Below are 27,086 nucleotides of genomic sequence, written 5' to 3'. Positions count from 1 at the left end.
ATTGTCAGAGAATACAGAATGTACAGTGCAAGTTTATCTGGACAGAAATGAGTGGAACAGGAGAGAGCACAGGTGATTTAGAAAGGATGGATGGATGGATGGATGGATGGATGGATGGATGAATGAACAGGTCCCTGGAATTCAGAAAAATCTAAAGATAGCAACAAAAGATTTTTTTTAAGGACCTGTTTATTTAACTATTTACAAGAAAATCTGGGAAAGGGAAAACTAGAATACACAGAAGTAGCAAATAAAAGGAGGGCTGGAAGGAGAAGAAAAAGGAGCTACAACAGAAAAGGACAAAATATATCACGGGTCATGGAACTGTAGTTTACTTACACTTCTGCCTGTTTTTCTTTAAATGATAACTTGTAGCTTTTTGAGTGCATGTCTGTGACTTTGTCCAAATCTGTAAGTATTCTTAACAAGGAAATGTATTGCTAGTGGTATTGTTTAAAAAAATCCAGCAAATGAAGGGAAAAAATATCATTCTGTTTTTTTTTTGTTTTGTTTTTATTTTGGGTATATTAAAAATAAGCTACGGTAAGTGCATATTTTATTTTATTTTATTCCATACTTATTAAAAGCCTATCATTAAATGGCAACAAATGACAGCATTTATTATCTGGAGTTTAGTGGCACCCTAAGCATTGATTTTGATTTTGTTTATTCTATGAGAGTTCAACTCCAGATGAGTTAAATATCTCACATACTAGTATTTTTTTAATTAAGTGTTCAGTCAGTGTGTTATTATAAGTAAGCTTACTGCTATCCAGTTTCCTTTGCTGGTGATCACTGTTACAGAATAGTGCCTACTGTTTTTTTGTTTGTTTGTTTGTTTTTGTTTTTTCATGCCCTCAGATGAATTATGTCTTTGGACAAATAAAATATACTTGTCCTCATCAAGGAAAATGTAAGTTTGGCTCTGTGATGAACATCTTGTGATCTGATGAGTGAGCTCAGAAAGTATGTCTGGGTTAACCAGCATGCACTAGTTTTTGTGATGCAAGATTCACTATGTACTGGTACTGGCATCTTTATAATTAACTGTTGCAATTGCAAACCACAATTTTGGGGGATTGCTTTTAAAAATAGATATAGCATTTACATGCCTGCAATTTTAATTTAAGAATAAAATGTGCTCTATGTAATTTAAAATTTGGCTGCTGAAAGTCATGCAGACTATTTGTGAATTGAAATCTGCAAAACATCTCAATTCTCTGGAGAATATGGTCACTAAACCACTGGAGTTTTGTTTTCTATTAGAATTGCATTGACCAGTTATGAGGACATTTTATGTTTTTTATTATAAACTATAAATCTGTAGATTTGAAAGCAGAGTGTTTCTGTCTAACCACTTGTAATTATTCCCCCAAGAGTTTCAATGAACTTGTTTAGCTATGCTTTTTAGATTTCGAGAGAGACCATATACTCATAGAGTTGATAATTTAAAAATATTTTTTCAAGTTCCTCAGGGCTTAAATAAGTTGTAGCTGTTGTCTGGGCAAAAATTGTGTTCTAGCTTTTTCCATTTCTTCCTGTTGTTTTGAATTTAGTATCTTAATTGTGTTTCTGAGATACTATTTTAAATAACACCAATTAGACAGTTTCCTTAATCCATACCTATGTTTCTTGTATCACAAATTACATACTGTGTGGCAAGATGATGCAGAACATTATAAAGCTGAATTAACGTATCTGCCTGGCATGGATTAAGAATTCTTCACTGTGTGAGTGAATAGGGGTGAATGCTGTTTTATGAGTGATACGCTTACCTGACCAATGTTCAATAAATTACATGGCTGGTTTAGTTTTGTTTTATTTTATTGAAAACTAAGCACAATGGTAGACTGTATCACAGATAGAAATCTGTGAGAAAAGGGGTTGAGTGTGACATGATAGGTCTTGCTTAACTAGTTATATTTATTGTAATAGACAAATTATTTTGTAGACTAAGGAAATGTAGTAGATTCATTTATCTAGACTTTTGTAAGGCTTTTCTTGTCACCTACACCTAATAAAGAATTAGAAAAAATTAGTAGACAAGAGGCACTCTTAAAATGTAAGCTACTGGGCCAAATGGCATTGAACCTAATGGGCATCTTAAAGACTTGTCATGTGATTCATCAGATTTCAGTTTTTCTTGTTCTGATGGTAGCATAAATAAGAGTGAAAGCTCTGATGAAATTGCCTGATAATGCAGTGCTAGAAGACATATGGGGAAGATCAGGATATTATGTTGTAGTCATGATCACTGAATAAGGCACTAGTAAAATCTCTGTGGAGTACTGGGCACAGTTTGTATTAATTGGCTGTTAATGCATCTAGAATGGAAGTCAGAGTGTGGTAGTCAAAGGTGTGAATTTCAGAGAAGATAATATGTGTGGGTTTAAGGCGGAGCTTGATCAGTTTATGAAAGGCATTACTTAGAGTGGTTCCCAGAAATACAGAAGGGAGTTACTTCTAGCGTATGTTGCCATGTGCCAAAGCTTATTTAATTAATAGCATAAGATTTGATTGAATTTAACTCTTTCTTGTAATTAAACTATTAGCTGCTGAGAATGCTATGGTGGAACACCTCTGAGTGAATTGTAAATATCTTTGGTACCTGATGGATGAGTGTCTGAAAAAGAGTATGTGTGTGTTAACACAGTCGGCAGCTGTGGGGAGGCATGTCCTTCAGGAGGACCTTGAGTGCCCCCCATGCACTTTTGAGCTGTTCCACAACTCCAGATGGACTAACTATCTAGCAAAATAGAACTTTCCTAATATGTACAGCACCTAAAATGGCTGTGTCTCCTCCCAGCTCCTTGTGCACCCCCAGCCTCCTCACTGGCAGAGCAGCACAAGGAGCTGAAACATCCTTGTCTCAGTGTAAGCAGTGCTCTACAACAACTAAAACACTGGTGTGTTAGCATAATTATTCTTATCCTAAATCCAAAACACAGCACCGTGCCAGCTACTAGGAAGAAAATTAAATCCCAGCTAAAACCAGGACAGACACACATCTCATATTAATATCTTTTTCATAAATAAATTTCATAAATTTCATAAACCTTTCATTAAAATGATAGTGATGTTTATGGATAACCTGAGATGTCTAACATTTGTAACCTGATTGAGAGTGCCTACTTTGGGAAAGTTGTGTATAGCTATAATCAAAAAGGAGATCTCTTTCCCCCAGCAGTAAAGCTGAGGCTCTGGATTCAGGGACTGCAGTAGAGAGAACACTCCAGTATTAGGCAGACACCTTTGGTCTCAATATGGTTAATAATTTTGAGGCAAGGCGAGGTGGCATGTGCTTTTGAGAGCTGATGCTCAAAGTTATCACCTGCTAAACAGGCAGCCCATAAGAAGTGAGATGTTTAGTGACAAGTCTAACTCCTCTCCTTTTTGTCAGGAGCATACACATTTGTGTTGAGGTCACATTTTTTTGTGCAGGATCCAGACGGCTGAGTTCTCCTTAGAGTATTTGAATTAACAAGGCTCTATTTTTGTGTGAGTGGTAATACCTATATTTTGCAGGATGCAATGACAGTTGTCTATTAAGTAGCAATTCCTAGTTTCAGAGTGAAGAGATATCAACTGGGACTACATCTCCAGAAAAGTACTCTAGCTGTGTGCCAAAGAGTAGTCAAAAAATCCAAAAAGGTAGGGAGAAGGAAGACTTTTTAAACAAGTATTCCAGGCCATGGTGTAGCCAGGGATGCAAGACTCATGGGTCCAGTGGCAAGAAGACAAGAAAGGGACTAGCAAATGAGACATTCATCTAGCACAGGCAGGTCTTGCTCTCAAGATGGTTTCTACATTTTACATTAGACTGTAATTGGACAATGACAGAAATAACCCAAGGTTTAGAAACTGCAGACTTGCCATTTAGCTGACTAAATTAACCGCTGTCATACAGAAGTACTGTATGCTCAAACTTACTGCTCCTGGATCTGTGGCTTCATGAAAGAGTGCATGCCATCTTCAAGACTATTGTGAAAAATGAGGTTTCTATTCTCCACGTTCTTTCTACATAACATCAGAGAGACGTATGTCTCACATCCTGTATGTCTCATAACGTCAAAGAGACAATGCTTCTGTGCATAGACTGGGAGACTTCTGTTTGTAGCCAAGCAGTGTGCTTTGTGGGCCAAACTTCAGGCATCTCCAGGTTAGGCTTGACTTACTTGGAAATAAATACCTAAGTTCCATATAGGTCTAATGTTAGGAACCAAAGATTTGGTTCTTGTCCGTAACGGATAAAAAAAAAACAAAAAAAAAAAAAAACAATTGAAAGGTAAGTGGGCTGTTTAGTGTCTGAAAACCACATTTATGTAATTAATCTTATTACCATACATATCTATCCCCTATAAAATGCTCGTCTTAAAAAGAGACAAGACTGTAAAGTAAGTTGGCACATATTTGAAGCCAGGATGTTTTAATCCCTATTTATTTGTATGCATTTCAGATTTTGGAAAAAGTTAAGTAATTGCTTCTGTTTTTAAGAAAGTTTTAGGGCTTTTTTCAACTTGTATTGTACAAATAATCCTGTTATTTCAGTACTATGACCACTTGTGTTCAATGAGAACTGAATATGAATTGCAGATCCACAGTTGTATTATGCTAGCAAACATACAGCTTGTTCTAAAAACAGGGAAGGCCACGTGTACCACTGTTTTCAGTAATGCTTGGAGCTGCATTGTTATCATATATCAATGGTTCTCTAATGGCTTTCTTTAGATTCTGTTTTGTAAAAAGTAGAAAATCAGCTTAAAATGTTACCTTGCAATGCTGTCTTGACAATGGTATGCCATTATGTTTTGGAAATAATAATCAATTCTGAACAGCCTGTTGATGGTTAACATAATGAAAGAGGAGCTGGGAGTGCCAGACAAAATGAGCATTCACAAAGACAAACTTCATCTTTCAGAATGAATAATACTTCTATTATTTTAATGAAGAAAATGTTTGTAGGACGACACACATAAAAATGCAAAACTGTATCCCAGTATTGCTGACTTATTTTAAACCAGAGCACATAAACAATAATTCTGCAGTGAAGGGTGACCACATTCTATTTGGTGATATTTTCTTTGGAAATCAAGAGTGTCTTTTACCAAGATGGGAGGTTAGATGGAAATGGATTTTTTTTTCAATACACAAATAAAAACAATCTGTTAGTAAATCTATAAATATATTCCCTTTGTTTTAGAACACAACAGCAATTTAAGATCCTCTCCCAACGGGGTGGCCTAAAATTAAAAGAAAATGAAAGATTTTGTGTGGTCAGGAGCATTCAGTCAGTTGGAATTCACATCCTTGAAGCATTCAACCGGTTAAAGAGGGATAGCAGGGTTAATAATCAACAGGTGAAATACACTTTTATTCAACAAGCAGAAGAGTAAGAATGATTAATTAATGGTGTTTAATTTCATCCTAAGGTGTGCAGAAACAAGAGGTGGTGTGTAAAAGACTGGATGACAACTCCATTGTACAAAACAATTACTGTGACCCTGACAGTAAGCCTCCAGAAAACCAAAGAGCCTGCAACACTGAGCCTTGCCCGCCTGAGTAAGTCAGTTATCCCTAAGATGGATCTGTTTTGCGTAGATGGAAAAGCCTTCGTAATATATAATAAATCCTGTTGACCAAGTATGCTTAAAATTCTGATCTAGCATTAGAGATCTGTCCTACCAGAGACGCTATTTGTTTTGGGGTTTTTGTTATGGTTTCTTGTTCCTCTGGAATCAGTTGTGAAAGAAACATAATTCATCCTAGAAGAGGTCTGATCTGACTGAGAAACTGGCGTTCAAACTACACAAAGCAACACAGACACTGTAAGTAAAAAGATACTGGCAAAGCAGTTTCTGAAGATGGAGGTGTCAGGTGTGGTGCCTAATGCTCAGAACAGAACTGGAGAACATTCTGACACTAATGACAGAAGAATCTTGAGGTGAGGGGAGACTTACTTTCCCATTATACTAAATGTTTACCCTATTTTTAGGTATATTACTTTAAAATTTGGGTTGAAGTGTTCAAATTGGAAATGGTAAACCTAGAAACTGCTTAGTAGACAAACCATTTACTGGTAATAGTTATGTCAAACAACTTTGACTTCTTCAGGATTCTCAGCATTATATGGTAATACTGTGTGCCTTTAGGATTAGGTGCATACTTGGTTAAGTCTATTTTGTTTTATAATTAAGGATATCTGTTTGCTATATATTGACAAGATAATTAAAACACAGCAGCTCATTTGTTCAAAAATAAAATTTGGCAAGAACCTATAACATACAACAAAAATTGTTTAGAGACAGCTGTGATATTTTGCACTGGAAAATAATTTCAGCATTTGCACAACAGTTCCTTTTTGAGATAAAAAAATGAGAGATACATTATCAATTGTATTGTTGTATCAGGGCTAATTCGTTCTCAAGCTCTGGTTAGCTTAAGTTCAGTGATATTCCGTACATACAGTTTAACTGGGTGTGGAAATCATTAATGCTGATTAGCGTAGATATCACAAAATAAGGAAATACTGCGGTCTCTTCTATATTTCTATTACAAACTGTATGTCCCCACAGTCTGTCTGTAAATATGTGCTTATCCTGCACGTATGCTGCTTGTATAACACTGTTTAGTGTGGCTGTAAGTGCGCTAACTGAACTCTCACACCATGTACCTGAAAACAGAACTTGGGAAGTGGTCATGTTTTGTCAGTTCCTTTTTACCAAACAAATCCCTTTCCTTTCCTTTGTGTGATTTAACAGTTAAAAAATTAGCACTTCCAAAATTAGTGATAATATAGTTACTCTAACATACATCTTTTTGTTATTGGTTTGTTTTTTAAATGTCAGTTCAAAAACAAAACAAAAAAAGAAACCACAAAGCAGGATGATTCTAGATTATACATTCAGTACAGCAGGGAAATCAATGAACATGATGAACATGATAAAAACCAACTCATCAGCGTTCAGAAAGTGGGTAGTAAGTCGTATATAAGCATATACTTGCGTATGTCAGAACAGCTGATCCCATATCTGTCTTTGCCCTGATGGTCCCCATAGGGTGAATACAAAGTGCCAAACTCCTAAGAAAGTGTTCTTGATTCCTTAACTTTGCAAGGAGGTTGTTCAAATACTGTCTTTTGAGATAGTTGCCCTGAGAAGTTTGACCATTTTGGCTGGAAGACCTATCAATCAATAAGGCTTACTCTTTAAATGGAGTGGCCAGATATTTCCTGTTCTTAATTAATAAAATTCTGATTTTCTTCTGGTGATTACCAAAAACTATGAAAGTGAAAAGACCTATGTTACTCCTCATAGTGAATGCCAGTTACATTATGTTTGAGGCTTCTGAACAGCAGCAAAGACTGTTCACATTGCAATAAGTGATGCCTAAAATTTCAGATTTTAAGAAAGGATACAGGAGTATCTCTGGATCTTATGGGCTGTTTTATAGTTCTCTTCCTAGAAGGTGAATAGTGCTGTGTTGTGATAGAGTATAAACATAAAAGGTAGCTGAGAATACAGTTGAGCAAATCATAGTATCAACTAAGAATTAACAATACAGCCTCTCCAAAGCTCCAAAGAGCTTCTAATTCTCCCTGGCATGGTAAAAGCGTAAGTTTTTTGAGAACCACAAATTAATTCTCCTTCACTGGGGTAATGACAGAATATGGCATATGTTTAAATCTGTCTTACTGGGCTCAAAATTAGCAGAAGAAAAATTGTTTCATTGATTCAGGTTCGTAATAGAATACATTCTGTAACACAAAATACAGCAGCAAATACTTTTGGCTGAGGCTTCAGACAATGACATCTTACAAGGCAACTCCAAACATACATCCAGGAACTGACATACCTGGCATTTTTGGCATGTTGACAACATGTTATAGCATTCATAATTAACTCTCAGACTGATTCTGAGATGAAATTTCATTTTGTTGTAATGATATGAGAAAGGCAAACATCTAGGCTTATAACATATTCTTTAACCTACAGCAGTGGTTCCCAAACATTTCCAATTGCAAACCACTTTCAGATGGGTAATGTCATGCAAGTCCAGTGCAAATCTACTTGAGTAACTGAAGTTTTGTCAGGATCAACTGTCCTTTCTAACTACTGTAGTCTAGGTTGGAAATTGCAGCTCTAGAAAAATATGTAGTATTATTATTGGAAGATATGATTGCAGTGAGGCATAAATTAAAAAGTTCAATGAAAAGACCCATAATGTTCTCCTTTATTTCACTCTGAATAGATGTATTGTTAACAATGATTAAGTTTTAGTAATTTAAACTATTTGGATTATGGGTTTGTGCAATTATCTAATCCATTTCTGACGTGTTAATAGAATTTCCTAACTTTTTCTATCCAGATGGTTTATAGGAGATTGGTCAGAATGCAGTAAGACCTGTGATGGAGGAATGCGTTCACGAACAGTTCTCTGCATCAGAAAGATTGGACCTTCTGAGGAAGAGACACTGGACAATACCAACTGCTTAACACACCGGCCTATTGAAAAAGAGCCCTGTAACAATCAGTCCTGTCCCCCACAGTGGGTCGCTTTGGACTGGTCAGAAGTAAGGAAATTTTGCTATGTTAGCTCAATAAGACAAGAGCTCTGACCACTGAATATTGGTGCATTTCCTACTGCTGCTCAAAATGTAAAGTATTCATGAAAAATTCAAAACCTGGTTGATTTGGATTATTGAAGCAGTCTTTGTCATTCATATTTCTTTCTTCTTTTCTTCTGTGTTGTCAGTTCTGTTGTTTTGTCAAACGATTATGACCTGTTGTTATTAATCATAATAGAAAAATAGTAAAATATGAAATAGAATAGTAAAGTAATAAAAAATAAAAACTAGATTAGCTTTCAGTATCAGGTCTTAAGGAAAAAGTCAGTTTGCATTTCCATTGTTTCTTGAATGGGAAAATAGCTGGAGAGAAGAGTTGACGGGATTACACTATCAAAAGCCAGAGTAAACTGCAAGATTTTTTTTCTGAAGTAGCCATGCTCATGTAAAGCATCGCCTTTTTTAGTAACATGCCTTAAGAGGCAGACCTGAAAATTGGTATTCTCTTAACTGAAGAAAGCATCTTTTGTTAAATATGGTGATTTCTGTTACAGCATAAGTCCTTATAGTGATTCAAGTATTAAACCTGAAGGATGTTAACCAGTGCAGCTGAAAGAAGACAGATTGATCTGTGATACATTTGAGTGGTACTCCATCACATGCAAATCACAATGCAAAAGTGGCTGTATATTTTTTCAGATCCATCTATCCTGGACTCTTATATCACCCCTCTTATTATCTCAATGTAGCCTTTGTAGTACTTACAAGGAAGGTTTTCCTGTCTGTGGCCCTGCTGTCAAATGCAGCAACATAATCTAATTACTTTCATAAACGAATTAAACTGTATTTTAAAAATAGCTAATTTGGAGCTGTCATATTGCTTCTTGGAAAATTATTCCTGAATTTTACTCTTTGAATTGCAAGAAATGTTCCAATTCCATACCAGTTTGTACATGTTTGCTTTTGTTATCTGAAACAAACCCTACTTCTTTTCCAGCTATTATTCATGAGAAAGGAATTAACCCTGATCACATTTTGCTTTCATGTTTCAGTTTGAAGTCTCTCTCTATATATTTCTGTATATTATCCCAAAGGCAATTTTGTATGTGCCTTGTTCTTTTGTTTCCTGCCTCTACTGAAAATAACTATAACATATGGTGTATTGGTATACCTTTTTTCTGTTCCACAAACGTCACATAATGATTACTTAAGCTATCTTGCATTCTGTTAGTACATCCATAACTTTATCCTCCTTTTTTTTTTTTTTTCATTTCAGTTAGTGATTTACCAGTTTAGATAGAGATTCTTGTTTGTTTGTTTGTGTGTTTTAAGGGTTCTCTTGTATTTAATACTGCCAAATTTCACTTCATTTCAGTTATTCTTGTCTTCAAGGTTTCCAGTTCTTTCTTTAAAGCATACTTCTTTAGCACCAAGGTCAGTTAGTTACCTGTGCTAGCTGCTAATTTCAGTAATTTCAGTAACACGACAAATAACTGGTGTATAAGTAAAGTATAAAGTAAAGTATTAAGTAAACTATAAAGAAATATGAATTAGATCCAGTCCCATGGCTGATCCTAGAAGGTCTTTGCAGGTAGCATCTCTCAAACACCATTGAGGATGACCGCTTTGTCATACTCATACAATCATACTCAAACACCATTGAGGATGACTGAAGCCCAGAGGTTAGAAATCTTATGCTTCCTCTTTCTGAAAAAAAAAAAAAAGAAAAAAGATTGTTGGAGTAAACTGGAATAATCTATCAATGATAAACCCATGATTTGTTGTATCCCGTTTCCTGTATATTTGCTTGTCTTTGAACAGTTTTTCATTCAAAATAAATTATAAAGCACTCTAAACAATCACGAAGGTTAATGTGCTTGTGATTGCACAGATCTCTTCTATCCACAGATAGTTTTATCTCCAAAAATCATTACAACCTCTGGAAATTCAAAGCACAAAGAAGAAGGCCTACTAACCTTACTCTGAGTGGCCATACCAGTAGTACAGATCAGCTCTTCCCATAATGTTTTAATACAGGTTCACAGAATCACAGAACAGTTGAAATGGGAAGGGACCTCTGGAGGTCATCTCGTCCAACTGTCCTGCTCAAGCAGAGGCACCTAGAGTCAGTTCCCCAGGACCATGTCCAGATGGCTTTTGAATACCTCCAATAATGGAGACTCCATTCATTATTAGTAATAATAGTCTAAACATTATAGCAGAACTTAAAAGTAGTAATATCTTCATGTGTTGTGAGCTACCATAGAAGGTGCTGAGGTTCATTTCCTTACTTTCTGAATTTCATGCCTATATAATCTCCATGCGTTCTTCTCAGCTGAAGAAACTACTTGTGTAGACTTTTTTCCCCATTATGTACATTATTTTTCTTTGAACAAAAGAAAATGTGTTAATATGCTATACTGTTCAACTGTTGGTTTTGTTCCATGAGGAATTAGGAATTAAGTGTCATTTTAGTGAACTTCTATGTAAAGAAAGTTCTTTTAAAATACAGTGTGAACTTCATTTTGTTTTGTTTTGTTTTCATTACTTTATCATACAGATGTTTTTGGTTATATTCTAAACCTCCTGTTATTTGTACCAGGTTTTGTAAATGATTTGATATCATAAAACAGATATCTTTCACAGATTGTACCTGGATCTGTCTCTAGTTCTATACAGTTTTAAGATAACAGGTATTTTTTTTGAATTGATTCTATAAAAATTTGTCAGTTTTATATCTTGAAACCTGCAGGAAAAAACATTCATTTCAGAAACTTTTCTCAGTTTAGAGCAGGACTTCATGAAATGACACAGTGAATTTTAAAATATGTCTTGATCTACATGTGGAACGGTATTTTTTACCCCACTGTTTGTTGGCATTTCACACAAGAAATAGGGAATTTAAATCAAGGCAGAAAATATTTTAAATGGTCCTTGTCCTTGTCTAAAAAGGTATAGCATATTGCAGCCCATTGAGAATGAATTTGACTTGGAAGGAGCAGAAGGGGAAGGAGCGAGAAGGAAAGAATGGATGAGTAGAAAAGGATGTTCAGTTGAAGACTCTTTCACATCATATCTGTGGCATTGATAGTTTTAAGCTCTTTGTGACCATTACCATGGTACTTCATTTCTGGTTGGAATATTTGGACATTGTCTCAATACTAACATGTAGTAGTATCCATTTGACAAATTATGGAGCCATACATACATGTTTTAAATACTATCAAATATAAGCTTTCCCTTGTAGCTGCTTTCTGCAGACTTTGCTGACTGTTGTCAGCAAGATGTCATCCTTGGAACTGTCAACATAGAAGCTTTCACATCCAACCTTTTATAGAGTAGGAATGTGTTATAATTTTGAACACAAATGTTCTCATCTAAAGGTTAAAGCTCTGCTAAGCATCTGGTTGTGAAAAAGTGCTGACTTTTTTCTTGTACAAATTTTGCCTGATGATAACATTTTAATATAATGAGGAAAAAAGCTATTTTTTCTGCTCATTGTTCCCAGAAAGATAATATATATAAATCCCTCTAGTAATATGCATCAAATATATGATTTTCTGACAGAAGCATGAAAATGCTGCCTCTGTTTTTGTACAGAAAACAAGAGTGAAAATAGAAGAGTCAAATAGTGCTTCCCTTGAAGCCTGTGGCAAATTTTGCTCCATTTCTCTGGAATGGAAGTCCTAAAGCTTTGCTTTTATATGAAAAATAGACAATACTAGGTAAAATTAAGAAATTTTAAAAATCTTTCATATGCTAATGTAGTTGTTGAGCATCAGTATAGTTACATTTTTTTTCCTTTAAATGGTAATTAATGAGAAATTAATTAACAAGAAATTTTCTGTCTTGTAGGACAGAGAAACAAATTTATTTTGTAAATATAGAGATTAATTAATGTCTTTAAGAGAAGGGCTGGAGCCCTGGAAGTGTTTCAGGCCAGGTTTGATGGGGCTCTGAGTAGCCTGGTGTAGTGAAAGGTGTCTCTGCCTATGGCAGGAGCATGGAATTAGATGATCTCTTCCAACCCAAAGCATTCTATGATTCTGTGTTTCTATAAAAATACCCATACGTATATTAAAACTGACAGTGGCTTGTCCAGCAGAATGTAATCATTGAAGCCAATAGATGTAATATTTTGGATTCCAGTCAAGTTTTCAGTATTGTTTCTCACAGTATCCTTCTGGACAAGATGTCCAGCATACAGCTAGACAAAACAATTGGCTGTTGGGTTGGGCTCAAAGTGTTTGTAGGAAATCGGGTTACATCGAGCTGGCAGCCAGACACTAGTGGGCTTCCACAGGGCTCCATTTTAGGGCCAGATCACTTTCATGTTTTCATAATTGACTTGGGTGCAAGATTTGAAGGTATACTTAGTAAGTTGGTGGATGGCTCTAAATTAGGAGGAGCTGTTGACTCTGCCAATTGTAGAAAGGCCTTACAGAGAGAGCTTGACAGACTAGGGGGGCTGGGCGATCCCCAACCATAGGAAGTTTAACAAGAGCAAGTGCCAGATTCCGCACCTGGGATGGGGCTACCCTGTATATATGTACAGGCTGTGGGACAAGAGGCTGGAGAGCAGTCCCACAGAAAGGGATCAGGGGGTTCTGGTTGATGGCAAGTTGAACATGATGCAGCAGTGTGCCCTGTCAGCAAAAGGGGCTAACCCTGGGGTGCATCAGGCACAGCATTGGTAGCTGGTCGGGGGAAAGGGATTGTCCTGCTCTGCTCTGCACTGGCGTGGCCTCACCTTGAATACTGTGTGCAGTTTTGGGCACCACAGTATAAGAAAGACATAAAACTGTTAAGTGTCTAAAGGAGGGCTACAAAGCTGGTGAAGGGTCTAGAGGGGAAGATGTATGGGCGACTGAGGTCCCTTGGTTTGTTCAGCCCAGAGCAGAGCAGGCTGAGGGGAGGCCTCATGGCGGCCTACAGCTCCCTCACGAGGGGAGCAGAGGGGCAGGCGCTGAGCTCTGCTCTCTGGGGATAGCGACAGGGCCTGAGGGAACGGCAGGGAGCTGGGACAGGGGAGGGTCAGGCTGGGTGTTAGGGAAAGGTTCTGCACCCAGAGGGTGGTCGGGCACTGGGACAGGCTCCCCAGGGCAGTGGGCACAGTACCATGTTACCAAGGCTGTCAGAGTTCCAGAAGCATTTGGACAAGACTCTCAGACATCTGGTCTGATTTTGGGGTGGTCTTGTGTGGAGCCAGGAGCTGGACTCGATGATCCTTGTGGGTTCCTTCCAGCTTGGGATGTCATATGATTCTATAATTCTTAGGTAACATCAATTTTGCCATAAAAAAATTAATACTTTGAAGTAGTTGAGGTGAGTTCTTCTGCACACTGTAAATTACTTCTATATATTTCTATATAATAAAACAGCAAAAAATAAAGATTTCTTGGGAAGAACCTTATCAGAGACAAGTACATTTACTTTGCATTCATATTACTGTTAGTCATGACTTCCACTGAGTCAAAAATTCAACAGGCATGTGGTAGTGGGGAACATGATTCTCTGTTTTTCCTTGAGTGGGTATTTTGTCTTTCATTTGCTTTGGAGACATGAATTTGTGTTAGCTTCTATTGATGCTTTTTAGTTTTGGTGATTCAGTATTATTGTAGGGAGCCTGTTTCCTTACTTTGCTTTCAGTTCTGGGTACAGGGTGTAGTCTATCTTACTTAGTGGAATTTTAACTACGAGTAACTCCAAAAAGGTTTTTTTTTTTTTTTTTTTTTTTTACTAGTAAGTGGTACAAATAGCTGAAAGATTTTCCTCAAGTTGCAGTTTAGACATAGATTTAAAAATGTGTTTTCAAACAAGACTAGAAAACAGATACACCTAAACTCAAGTGCCGATCCTCAAACTCTTATTTATTTGCTACCATATTCTTGGGATTATGAAACTCCATAGGCACACTGGATTTTGACATTTATTTAACTGATTATTGGAAGTTACACTTTTTGCCTGCCTTGATGCATAAGAGAAGCTGAGTGTCAACCTCTTCCCAAAGTCACACAGTGATTCACATGCTAGATATTTCTCCACATATCCTCTCCAAAGGCCTCTATTTAGAAGACATTTTTTCAGCATGTCTAACTAACTGAGTTCTCAGCTGGCGATAGCTTGCTATTTGTGTTTTTATAGTATTTCAGGTTTTAGAATGCACCACCCAGAGTGCAGAACACAACTCTCTGCAACTCTGAGGAGTTTCAAGTCTTTCTGTCTCCTGCTGTTTCTCAAAGTGAACTAATCACAAATCTGTAGACTACCCTTATGATGGTGGCAGGTCCTTCCAGCCTTCTCTCTCTTTCCTGTTGACTTTTCACAGAATGCTCCATTGCCAGGAAGAGGATATTGAATGCAAGTGATTTTTAAGCAGTGAGCTAGGAAGGGGCACTTGCTTCCAGTTCCTGCTTTAAGGTTTTATGCATTTTATGTGAAATTTTGTGGAAAAAATACAATATTCCATAGAATTTGGACCAAAAGAAGTTATGATTATGACACGGAAGACCTGACATATTCATTGTCATTCTCTTTTGATCTCTATTTAGCATCAATATTTAATTCTTTCTTCATTTCAGCCAGACAGATTTTTCTTCTCTTCCTTCCCTTCTTCCCCGAGTTTTCTAGTAGACATATGCTTAGGGTGTACAAGATTTGTGTTAAAAAAAGTAGAACAGTGAGTTCTACTTTGTTTCTGAAATAACTACACTTCAGTTTGTTTCATAATAATGATACATGTGGCAGACCTCTTTACTTTGCAGCTTATCTTAAGTTACTTATCTTTTACTTAGTGCTTATCTTAAACCTAACCTAAAGGTTTTCATGTACAAAAGCAAATAATATAGTCACATAAATAGCAAAGGAAATATACTTTTATTAAATTAAAACTTATAAAAGATTTAACTTAATAAAGCAGTCATCAGCCAGCTTGTTTGTGTTTCTAATAATTTTAAAACTACCATTTTGGGAAAATTATAGTTTTGTAAGAACTTGTAAGAATGTAAATATCTCCTTCAACTTCTCCATAATATTTCTTAAAACTTGTACTGACCTTTTACTGGAATTTTCATTATTTGTTTGTACCAATATTTTTTCAGTGCACACCAAAGTGTGGTCCAGGATTTAAACACCGAATTGTTCTGTGCAAAAGCAGCGATCTTTTAAAAACTTTTCCAGCTGCTCAATGCCAAGAGGAAAGTAAACCTCCAGTCCGCATCCGCTGTAGTTTAGGTCGATGTCCTCCTCCTCGCTGGGTTACTGGAGACTGGGGACAGGTAAGATAGTCCATATAAGTATTTACTGCTGTTAGTCTCCTACTCATTATATATCAGGCTCTACCACCTACTAAGCGTAAAAGTGTTACTGGAAATGAGTAAGGGATGGTTCCCATGACTGAAGGGAAAGCTATTCATCTGTTTATCTCAGATTGAAATATGGTGCAGAGTGATAATTGCTGAACTATAAAGGATTTGTTGACTATAATCTGGTTTCTGCTGTATGAGTTTCCATATGCATGCTTTACAAATTAACTAGTCCTTACTAAAGTTTAATAGAAGGGGAGTTTGCAATACAGCAATGTTGTGAGCTTTAGTAGTTTTAAAACATATAGAATTTAGTTTGAGAAACTTGATGGAAATACAAAGCCATTTTAGTATATTTTACTGTACAGAAAGATATATAGCAGCCCGAAGAACTCAGAGGTTTTTTGTAATTTTGTATAAAATATGCTTAATTATTGAGGTTCTAAGTTGTTACAGCACAGGCTGAACGGTGCTACCAGTTATGCAGTGTTTCTAAATAGGATGTACTGAGATTCTTTCTTTCTTTCTTTCTTTTTTTTTTCCACCTTGATTATGATAAAGGGCCTGTTATTAAATTATAACTTGATATTTTCTAAGTTTCCTGATAAATTTGCCTGTAGTGAAAATAAAACACTTTAGCAGATTAACTAATCAGGAAACAATCAGTTGTGGTATTACAGTATAATTCCTTTGCAGTCCATCTTTTCTTTTACGTTAATTGTTCAGATACATATTTTTCTTAAATCGATGTAAGTCTTAAAACCACTGTTGAGATATAGAAATTCAAAAATGTTTTGAAACCACAAAGTATTTTTGTTTGAAAGATACTTCTCTTTGTTCCTATAATAAATCTGTTAGCAGATTTGAATTCGTTTTCCTCGTTTTTTTTTCTTTGTTCTAAACTAGATGATTTCTCTACTGAAAATATGCACTTAACCTCATACATGATATATGAAATAGTGTAAATTTTATTCTCTTACCTCAAATCTGAGCAGTTTAAGAAGCTAACATTGCACTGTTTTATTTTCTTTGAAAGACAAATGCTTGTATATACTGTCAAAAAAGCAACATCCTAAATATTTTATGAAATTAATTTTGTGTATTAACCAAATTGCTCCAGATGCCTTTTTAAAAATGTGCCTGTGTGTACATAGACAAATGTACACTTTTGTTCCTGACTGCTCTCCTGTTGTCTTGCTTTATTACTAAAAATTAAATCTGAGTTGTTTCATTTTTTTGTGTGTCTTAATTTTAGTGTTCTGCACAATGTGGTCTTGGGCAACAGATGCGAACAGTACAGTGCCTCTCATATACCGGACAAGCATCTAGTGAGTGTCCAGAAACACTTAGACCTCCATCAATGCAGCAGTGTGAAAGTAAATGTGACAGTACTCCCATTTCCAACACGGAAGGTAAGTTTGCCATCTTAAGATAATATAGTCTGAGTGAAAAGAAAGAAAGAGTGAAGTGAGGTGGTCAGTATTACTGCATTCATTTATTATTAGAAATCTACATTATATCATTGCCCAGACTGTGACTTAATTTTTTTGCAATTATTCTCTAAATAGTCAATGTAGTTCAAATGTGAAGTCAATGAGAAGCTACACGCTACATACAGGTTCTTTGTTTAAACAAACAAGCAAACAAACCATATGTAGCCACAGACAAATTGCTATCATTTTGTGTCATTAATCTTCCAGTCTCTATATTGGTGAATAGAAATGTTCATGATAGCAGGGATAACATGATATGTTATCCCTGATCCCTGATATAATGATATAACATGATATAATGTGATATAATATGATATATATATATGATATATATATATCATATATATATATATATATATATATATATATGATATAATATGATATATATATATGATATAATATGATATATAATGATATAACATGATATAATATGATATAACAGCAATGGACCAGGCAAAATTATTTAATCAAATGTTCATTGAAAAACTGGGACTACACATTTAATGCTACATGGTGCTACAATTCTGTTTGTTTACTTTGACTGACTTATCAGCTTCTTCTAATTAACTTTGAATTTCCTGCATTCATAATGCCTGTTTGAAATAATTTCAATATTTTTACACAATACAGACTAGTTTAATCAGACTATTATCTGTCTTCATCATAACATAATTTATGTTACAGAATATAGTAGATAATAATGTCAAAATAAGTGTGTTAATGTTTATGAACGGTTCCAGGTCTGGACTCATAAATTCCCCATGTAAACCTCTTGGGAAATTCTGTCTTCAAAGTAGAATTTGAGTGCTAGGCAGCAAAAAGTTTCCTTGCTGATCATAAAAATTTAGAATAGTTGTTCACCAGATGATTACATTCCATTTTGTGTGGAACGGAAAAAGCAGTCAAAAATCATCATAATAAATGTCTGAAAATCATGAAACATTGCACAGCAATTGTAGTTCTTTTAAAACAGGTATTGCCTAAATTTTGAGTGCTTCATTTCACAATCTCAATATCACTACTCCTTTAGCATAATTAATGTAAATGGAGTGTAGTATGATGTCCTGTTTGTATGGAACAAGTGCTCTGATTTTTACTCAAAAAAAAAAAGGCTAGTCTTCCTGTATTTGACGTTCATATAATAACCTTCTGTATCCATTTAGGCTCACACCATAGTTTCAAAATTGTCATAAAAGTCTGTCAATGTAGACATCTTAATGAAAGAGAGCATACTAAAATCTTCCTAGAAATACACTGATAATTGTCGTGAGCATGATAATTTATCACTTGGAGTTTTTAATTTTAAATAGATGCTTATCATCCCATGTTTTCATTAGAAATACATCATCATAATAGAATTTTCTTTGGTCACTTTAATTTCCATTTCTATGTTTAGTACTCCTAAGTAATCCCTGGGCAGTTATTATCAAAGTAAGAAACTTTCTCTCCTTTAAGCTCAACAGCTAACTGTTATTTTATTTCCAAACACAGAAGTTGTCTTTTTTCCAAAGTAAGGAAGGTAGTAAATTTTTTTTAAGTGTGCATGATTAAGTCTCAGTCTCCTCTTCAAGATGAAAAGGTCAAGTCAATTCTTTAACACCAGGAAAATAAGGTGATCTGTTTTTTCTGTCTGGGATTTTCTGTCTGTGATATATGGATACTTAGTGTCTGTGGACTTCTTTAAAGAAGAACTGTGCAGGGTAACTATGAAAAGCAAGTCTGTTGGCCATAGTGTTTTCCAGAGACCCAGACCTTCACTGGAACATTGTTGGAATCCACAGAATGAAAAAGTTGAAAAACACACAGTATTCCAGATAGACTTCGGCTCTTTGGCCAGCTCCATAGTGACAGCCATGCAGCATCATTAGCATGGTACTTTACTTGAGCTAAGAAGTCCTAGGAGTAATTAAAAGGAAGGAGAAGAAAGAAAGTTTCCAACAGTCATATTGCCACTTAGCACCCCATTTTTGGTTTTGTCCCACACTGCAGGTCTTTACGGGAAACCACTGACTATTTGTAAGTGGTTAAGTGGCTCAAGTGGCTCAGAAGTAAATGTAATCTCAATTTAAAATACCTACATCCTTTCAGAAGAACCTAGCTGCAATCCATGAAATACTAAGGGTGCCTTATCCCAAAATTAGACAAAAAAAATGTTTTCAAGTTATTTTTTTTCAATATTTTTGTAACCATTTCTTAAATATATATCCTAATTTATAAACATTTCAGAACTATTAAATACTGAATATAAGAAGCACAAACTGAGTATTTGCAAAATAATGTGCATGTATTGCACATTTTCTGTTTGTACTTTGGCCTTAAAAATCCTTAGACACAAGAGGTGCTGACATCTCTTTGTGCATGTATGTAGCAGAGCATATCTGCCTGCACATAGGGACTTAGTCTGCATGGCATCCAGAATTACTGCGTTGTGGTTTGGGCTCCACTGTGGGGAAAAAGCACCCTCAGCAACCAGTCATTGCTTTGCAGAAGGGTCAGGCTAGCTGAAGGAATTCCCTTCCTATTTCAAACTGCAGTGAACTTCCTGGTTCCCTTCACTCCCAAAATTCCAGTGCTCCCAGCCAGTGGGACCCATTCATCAATTTCTGAACAACTTAGTTTTGCTAACTGAAGATAAGAAAGTACGTATTCTTCAGCACATTTTTCAGCAAGTATAATGATCACATTGGTAAAGTTTGGAAGTGCTTTCTTGGGGAAAGTGTAGATTGTTTACATAAAATAATAGTCAAAATTCTGGGGATATAAGATTAGTAAAAGAAAATTAACATATATCTTGTCACATTAAACATCTCCTTTAGCTCTTTGTCTTCAGTAAACTCTTCACTGGAGATTTAGAACATTGTAAATAAGGTTTTGAGGCAACTGCTGAGTACCATTACATTTAATGTTGGAATTGCACTACAGACAGCATGTACCACACGATTTGAAATGTATTTAGAATGATTTTATTCTCTAAGTATGTATGTCTGCTGAATCTAGACTGCTAAAGGCCACCTGAAACTTTACATGACAAACTATTTAATCTATGTTTATGTCATTTCAATTCCCCTTTTATTTTTTGTTGTAAGCCTTTGCAGTCTCTTTAGTTGACAGCACTGTGACATTCTGTGCTTTTATTACTGTAATATGATACTTGGTATCATAATATTGTCTGGTCTGACAAGGAAAGGAGAGATTAATATATGTAGTTTATTGAAACTTGCTAACAGTAGTTACTAGGAACAAAAAGAGCTCTGCTAAACCTCTTCCATTCAACGACAGTCCTGTGAAGAATAGGCTACTTCATCAGCCTCTGTATCTATTTCAAAACTGATATTTAAAACAGAAGTTGTGGGCACCTTCCAGGATATTTTCTCACTGCTGTCCAAATGGCACTGGCTGAACAGTGTCCAGGTTTAGTCAAGAGGAAGAAAAACATTAAGAAACATGAAATGGGATAATTTCAAATCCTACTTTTAGCAAAAATACAGTTAGTGGCTTTACCTGTATTTAACTAAATATGATGTGTATGGGGTTATTTGGGGGATTGAATAAACTTTTACATCTCGTCAAGATCAAGTGAATCTTTTTATTCCTCACTTTATTTATAATTCACTATGTTTAGCTCCCATGTTCTCAGTGCCTGGGACCTCAGTACACAAGGACCTGAAATATTTCTGAAATATATTTGACCTCTTTTGGGAAGAGTTTTTGAAATGAAGTAGTGACCACATGCAGTTGCAAATAGAGAAACATGCCTCTTTTTCAAACAGCTACCCTCAGTGTCTTTTCTCCTGACATCCAACTCTTGTTTTCAAATAGAGAATTAAAAAATCAGAAAAATAGCGCATAAAACATCATGAAGTAAAGAATTACAATGAAAGCACTGTATCTGAGTTAATAAAATAAAAATTTAAATCATTTCATGCTTTTACTTGTCTAGCTAAAAGCATGCACATGGTCATTGTCAGAAGTACCATTAAGTACAGACCCTGAGTTCAGACTCACTAATGCATTCCTAGGTTCAAATACAAAAAAGTTTCATATGCACATAACTTTCCACTACAGCGTGCTTGCAGCTTGAACCCCACTGCCCATAGCTACCTTTTCTGGAGGAAAAATATGTATGTAGAAGGAAGACAAATAGGAGTAGCTGAAGGATTGTACATCCTGATTGTGTTTGTTTCACTATTACTTCTTGCTTTTCTTACATGGTTGGTGTGTTATCTTTTTCATACTTAGTTTATGGACAGATGGGAATCAAGGACTTTTGTTCTGTCAGGCCTTTGAGCAACAGGATCCTGGCCTTCAGTCTTCACTTTTAGACAGTAAATCAACACAAAATATGATAATGTTCAAAGTACAGCTAGATCCAGTCCTTTTTATTCACATTTTCTTTATACCTATGTAATTTGAGAAAGATTGTAGAAAAAAGAAGGTATCGAGTGCAACATTGAAAACTTATAGCATTCTTTTGAGACAAATTATTTTCTGAAAAATTGATCTAATTTCATCCTTCCCGCAACATCATTTCAGATTTGTGGGTTTTGCTTTTTCTCCATATACATCTCTTCCTTTTTCCTACCCACAAAACAAGGCTCTTTGCCAAAGTCCTATTTTAATATCAGCCTGGAAAAAAAAATACGCAAATGCTGTTAACTGGAGTGGTAAATCCTTTATCAGACACCTACCACAATATTCACTCCAATGAAAAGCAAATCTGCAGTAGCAAAATCTGAGATGTAGAACCTGAGTGTAAAAAAGAGCTCTCAGATAAAGCAATATCTCTCTTACATATCACAGTAAGAACTGGGCATAGACCAAACCATTCAATTCCGTATTACCACCTTCTTTCTACAGAATGGAAACTGAGCCACAGGAGAACCATTGCATATTCCTGCAGTGCTCCTGTAATGTACACTGACAAGTCACTGCAGATACAGCTGGTGTGGGATGGAAAGGAAGGAATCCTTGCTCCATTGTGACAGAGCTTTTTTTCCCTTCCTGGGACAGTTACCTGCCAGTATGACAAGGGCTGCTGAGGCAGTAAGCCCAGCATACAGGGAAAATGCAAATATGAAGAAAAGCTCTTGCATGCCTATTACAGGCATAAAAGTGCCTTTTTCTCCTGCGTAGAAGAAAGTGTGGACGTATGGAATCGAGCCTAAAGTACAACATTTGGCCAGGTCGCTGAACTCACACTGTTGGTGCCTTGATCTGTAACAATCTTTGTTTTCTCCATCCCTGTTCACTGCAATGCTTATACTGTTTCAAGGATTCTTACAAATGCACAGGCATGGTACCAAATGCTGTGAATTGTGTTAGATTTTGGATAACCTCTCACAGATGAATGAAATAACTCCTGAGAAAGAAGCTATAAAAGTATAAAAGTATTGTAAAAAAAAAAAAAAAAGACTCGTGTTTCCTAGCTGTCTAAAGTGGTCATTTATTGTAATAAATGGTAATTTTTTCACGACAAATTGGGCACATTTCTAAATTTCTGGGAGAGAAGACCTGCAAATGATATTATGGCTTTTAAAAATATACTGTATGCACTAAGATGATTAAGGAAGAGTAGTTACAAAGAGGGCATGGTGGATGGATAGAGCAGAAGCATGGTAAATCTTAAATTTTCATGGTAGTTTAATTTTTATTTCTGATTTTTTTTTCCTCTTTAATACCCTTAATTATTAGAGTGCAAAGATGTGAACAAAGTGGCATATTGTCCACTGGTGCTGAAGTTCAAGTTCTGCAGTCGAGCATACTTCAGACAGATGTGCTGCAAGACCTGCCAAGGACACTGACCCACAGAAAGCACGAGAATGTGCCTTGTTGTTATCGTTGTGGAAAAGTGTCCATCGAAGAGAGCCACACAGCGGAATGAGATTGACGTCCTTGCAAATGCATTACCCTGTGGAAAACGTAACCACTGGTCAGCCCCAGCTGACAGGATTTCAATATTATTTTAACTTCTGTGAAGTGGGATTTATTCATCCAAAGTGCTGGACACAGTATAAGGAGGGCATGCCAAATTGGAAAGATCCACACAACACATATAGAATAGCTTACTGTGGAACATTTGTGTTCTTTTGACTAAATCCAATAGTCTGTTTACCTCCTTGGACCATTAAAATAATTTTTATTATGGACTTAGCAATGACACTGAATCCATTTGTATTTAAAACTGTTTAAAATGTAGCTGTTATGACTTGGTCTACTATGGAAGTAAAGAAGAATCAAAAAAAATGTTAAGTCATAGCTTAAAAATGTTAACTATTTTATCTCACGACACAGCACCACAATTTAAATTATAAAATGAGCTTGGAATTGTTATTTAAGGAGCAGATTTTTTTTTAAAGAAATGTATTTTTCCTTCATTCCATCTAATTCCCTTTGGAGTAATCCATATTTCCTGAACACTGCTGTGAGCCATATATAAAGCTATACTCAATAGAACAACCATGAGGGACATTGTTTTAAGAGGTGCAACAGTTATTGCAGTGGTGCATGAAATACAAGTGTGCTATGAAATGAAATGAAATCTGTGTTGCAGGTTTATAGCCATCTTACCATTGTACAAGCAAAGCTGAGATTTCTACTGAAAGGGAACGTATTTCAATACCATGGAGGAGTGGTACTCCAATAGTGGTGAAGACCATATGGCCAGCTCTTTCACTGCTACTGTACAGTTTGCTTAGAATTTAAGACTTTGACTTCAGCTCACTTTTGTTTACATCACTAGCCACAAAGAAACAACTTTGTCGGCATCTATATCCGTTTTATGCATTACTTTTGATTCTCCAACACCAAGAAGTTCTAGTGCAAAAAGATAAGCCTCCTGTGTAATAACAATAGTTCTTTACAAAGCTGAAAGTTAAAATGGATTTCAAATGTTCCCTTCTTTGATACCATAGTGGAAGAGTATTTTTTTTTCAAAAAGAATATGCGAGTCTGCAGTTCAGGAGTCCACATCAGAGTGGACAAGGATTACAACCAAAGATAAAAGATTTTTGGGGATATCTAGGTTCTGTTCAAATGAGAAGTCGAGTGTGCTTGAGCCAAAAGGCATACTGGGCTATCAGGAGTAAGGCACACTGGAAAAGGGGTGGCTAGAATGAAGTCTGGTCACCTTGACCTAAATGGCCAAGTACCCATATAAAGCTGGATCATATTTAAAGCTTGAGGCAGCTTTCAGTGTGAGACTGGAACGAGGTCCTGCCTCTGGATTAGTAGCTAGATGCCAATATAATTCTAGCTATTTCAATTATTCTGCTGTCATACTCCGCTTATTTCATATTACCATATTTTTAATATTCACCAAATACTTTGCATTTTTAAATGTGAAACCAAACTGCTTAGGCACGTCACATTCAAGAATCTACCATAAAAATGTTTAGTGTAGTGCTCCTCTTCCCCTTCACTTCTCAATAGCAAGACTCAACAAGGAGATAAGGAAAGTGGGTACTTGTTTATATTAATATATTGTACTTGAACACTTGCAGTTTGCAGCAGGTACTTGATGAATGTGCTTTTGTGTCAAACTATGCCTCCTTTGTTGTAGTGCAATTAAAATTATGTGAACAATAATGTGTTACAAATTCTAACTCAAATAGCACTTTTTTAAGAAAGTACTCTTTTCAGTGAAAAATAATTTCAAAATATCATGAGATTGAAGTGTATCAGTGTATCTTACCAAGAACAAACCAGATGTGTTGCACACTATTTACTAATGTGAATTAACATGGAGTAGTAGATGTTAGCAGGACTCATACTATGAAATCCCCCCAACATATTGACAATCTATCAGTGGGGTTTTGTGCAACCCACGTATTCATGACCATCAAAGTTCTGTCATCTGCTACCTCTTGCCAGTATTTTCACTTCCTTACACCTGAGACCAGTGGAATTAATTTTCAGTTGGCTTGCATGTATTCACATATGCTTATCTGCTGCTCTCATCACTGTGTAAACAACTCCTGCTAAAACTGACACCAGTAAACAGCCTTTGGGAGTTGCACATATGGATTAAGGGCAGTGTGTAGTCCTTCTCTGTTAAGTGAATTGACTTTCTATATCCTTTTGACGAAACACCTTGGTGCTAGCATGCCCTGGTTAGGTCAAAATATGATAAAAGGGAAAGGCGTTACTATGGCATTCTTTAAGCAAGAAGCCTCTCTGTGTCAGGGTCCAGTTTTCTCCAGGGCATGACTGTGTTTATAAGATAATGTGTCTTTTCAGCTAACAAGAAAAGGTTTTTTAATGTATTCAAAAGAAACCTTTTTTTTTTTTTTTTTTTTTTTTTAACCTCACTTAGGAAAATTGTAAGGAGTGTTTCCAAAGACACATTTTGCTCTCTTACTGGTGCTAGAACACTAGGGAGTCCCATGTTTACTCTGCAACATAACAGCACTGAGGCTGGAATTTAAAGAACTCCCTGGAGCAACATTGAATCGTATTGTTAAAGGGAACAAAACACAGAATGTATGTGGATTTACAAACTAAGCAACACTTCAGACTAAGACTGACAAATGAAACCTACTTCAAAGAAAAATAATTGGTTTCCACAGCACAGTTCATTGCTGCTGCTACGCTGTAGCCATCTATATAATCTAAGCTAAATAGTGTTATATTCCTAACTAGTGACAGTAGGACTATTTGTGTAGGCTATAAATATGAAAGGCCTAGAATCAAATAGTAGAATAATAAATGCAGAAATCAATCTGGTGCCAGTACTTCTACTGAGCAATACTATCAGCTGAAGAAGATCAAAACAAAAAAATCTATGGATTAACCCCTCAGGGTGTATACACCCCAAAATAGTCCATTTTATTAGGAACTTTGTAATGGAGTGAATGTCACATAGATATCCTTAATAATACAGACTGAAATTACCTTTGTATTATTGTGATTAGTTGCTTATTATTTTATACTCAGTATTAATGTGGTACACTGTTACTTTATTATTATTATTTTTTGCTTTTGTAAATTATATTCTAATTTATTGTCATGTTTCTTAACACTTGTTCTACATGCATTCTCCTGCTTGTAATGAAAACAAAAATATTGTAACACTTGATGCAGTGAAATTCCACACCAGGCACAGATTTGTTTTTAACATAGATAATTTAGTAAAATAAAACTGCAGCTCTTAAGAATGATACCCACGGTATGGTTGTCTATTCCCTGACTTACAGTTGCTAGAATTCTGTATGCTTGATGTTTGCTTCATCAGATGCATCGAAATATATATTAGATATTTTCTTTCAAGTAACATCTATATGTTATGCCAGAATTCTGTCTTTGGCAGCAGCAATGTTTGTCATATATAAGTGAAACAATAAGGAAAAGGAAGAGTCGAGAATATGATCATGTACATTATTGAGTAATATTTTAGCCTAAGCAATAAATGTAGATCAAGAATGAAATTAATGGCAGCAAATTATCCTGTACTTCTTGGAATGATTTCATTACCAGTCAGTCAACAATAACAATAAAATGTCCTTCTTGCATTGAGCTTTTAAGGTTTCATCTGAAGTTTATCTGAAGCTGTAAATATAAAGAACAAAGTCATTTCAGAAGACTTGGTGCTTAGATGACTGTTGTTGAGAGATGCTTCTTTTCTTACCTGATGCAGTTAAAATATCCTGTATTGAAATCTCTGATCAAGTCCAATTAAATATTTCTTGTTTCTCTAGAATAAGTTAAAATCTAGCTTCTGTTTTAATGAAA

The 27,086-nt window shown here is 35.7% G+C and overlaps 1 protein-coding gene across 9 annotated transcripts in view; it reads left to right on the top strand.

Annotated features, from left to right (window-relative positions):
* Window positions 1–26,870, top strand: part of ADAMTS6 (ADAM metallopeptidase with thrombospondin type 1 motif 6) — a 158,604-nt gene extending 131,734 nt beyond the window's left edge. For 4 of the 9 annotated variants that reach the window (XM_050716427.1, XM_050716428.1, XM_050716429.1 and 1 more), the window contains 5 exons: window positions 5,430–5,559; window positions 8,365–8,569; window positions 15,664–15,840; window positions 17,123–17,279; window positions 23,054–26,870. In XM_050716427.1, coding sequence (XP_050572384.1) covers window positions 5,430–5,559; window positions 8,365–8,569; window positions 15,664–15,840; window positions 17,123–17,279; window positions 23,054–23,241 — 857 coding nt within the window. In that variant the 3' untranslated portion in view covers window positions 23,242–26,870. Of the gene's footprint in view, window positions 1–5,429; window positions 5,560–8,364; window positions 11,059–15,663; window positions 15,841–17,122; window positions 17,280–22,217; window positions 22,669–23,051 lie in introns of those variants that run through there. The other 5 variants (XM_035553522.2, XM_035553521.2, XM_035553523.2 and 2 more) reach the window with 3 other exon arrangements.
* The last annotated feature ends 216 nt before the right edge of the window (window positions 26,871–27,086 follow it).

The sequence above is a fragment of the Cygnus atratus genome, chromosome Z, assembly GCF_013377495.2.
Source record: "Cygnus atratus isolate AKBS03 ecotype Queensland, Australia chromosome Z, CAtr_DNAZoo_HiC_assembly, whole genome shotgun sequence".
Classification (NCBI taxonomy): domain Eukaryota; kingdom Metazoa; phylum Chordata; class Aves; order Anseriformes; family Anatidae; genus Cygnus; species Cygnus atratus.
Note: the sequence above shows the minus strand (reverse complement) of the source record. Positions and strands in the feature narration are given on the sequence as shown.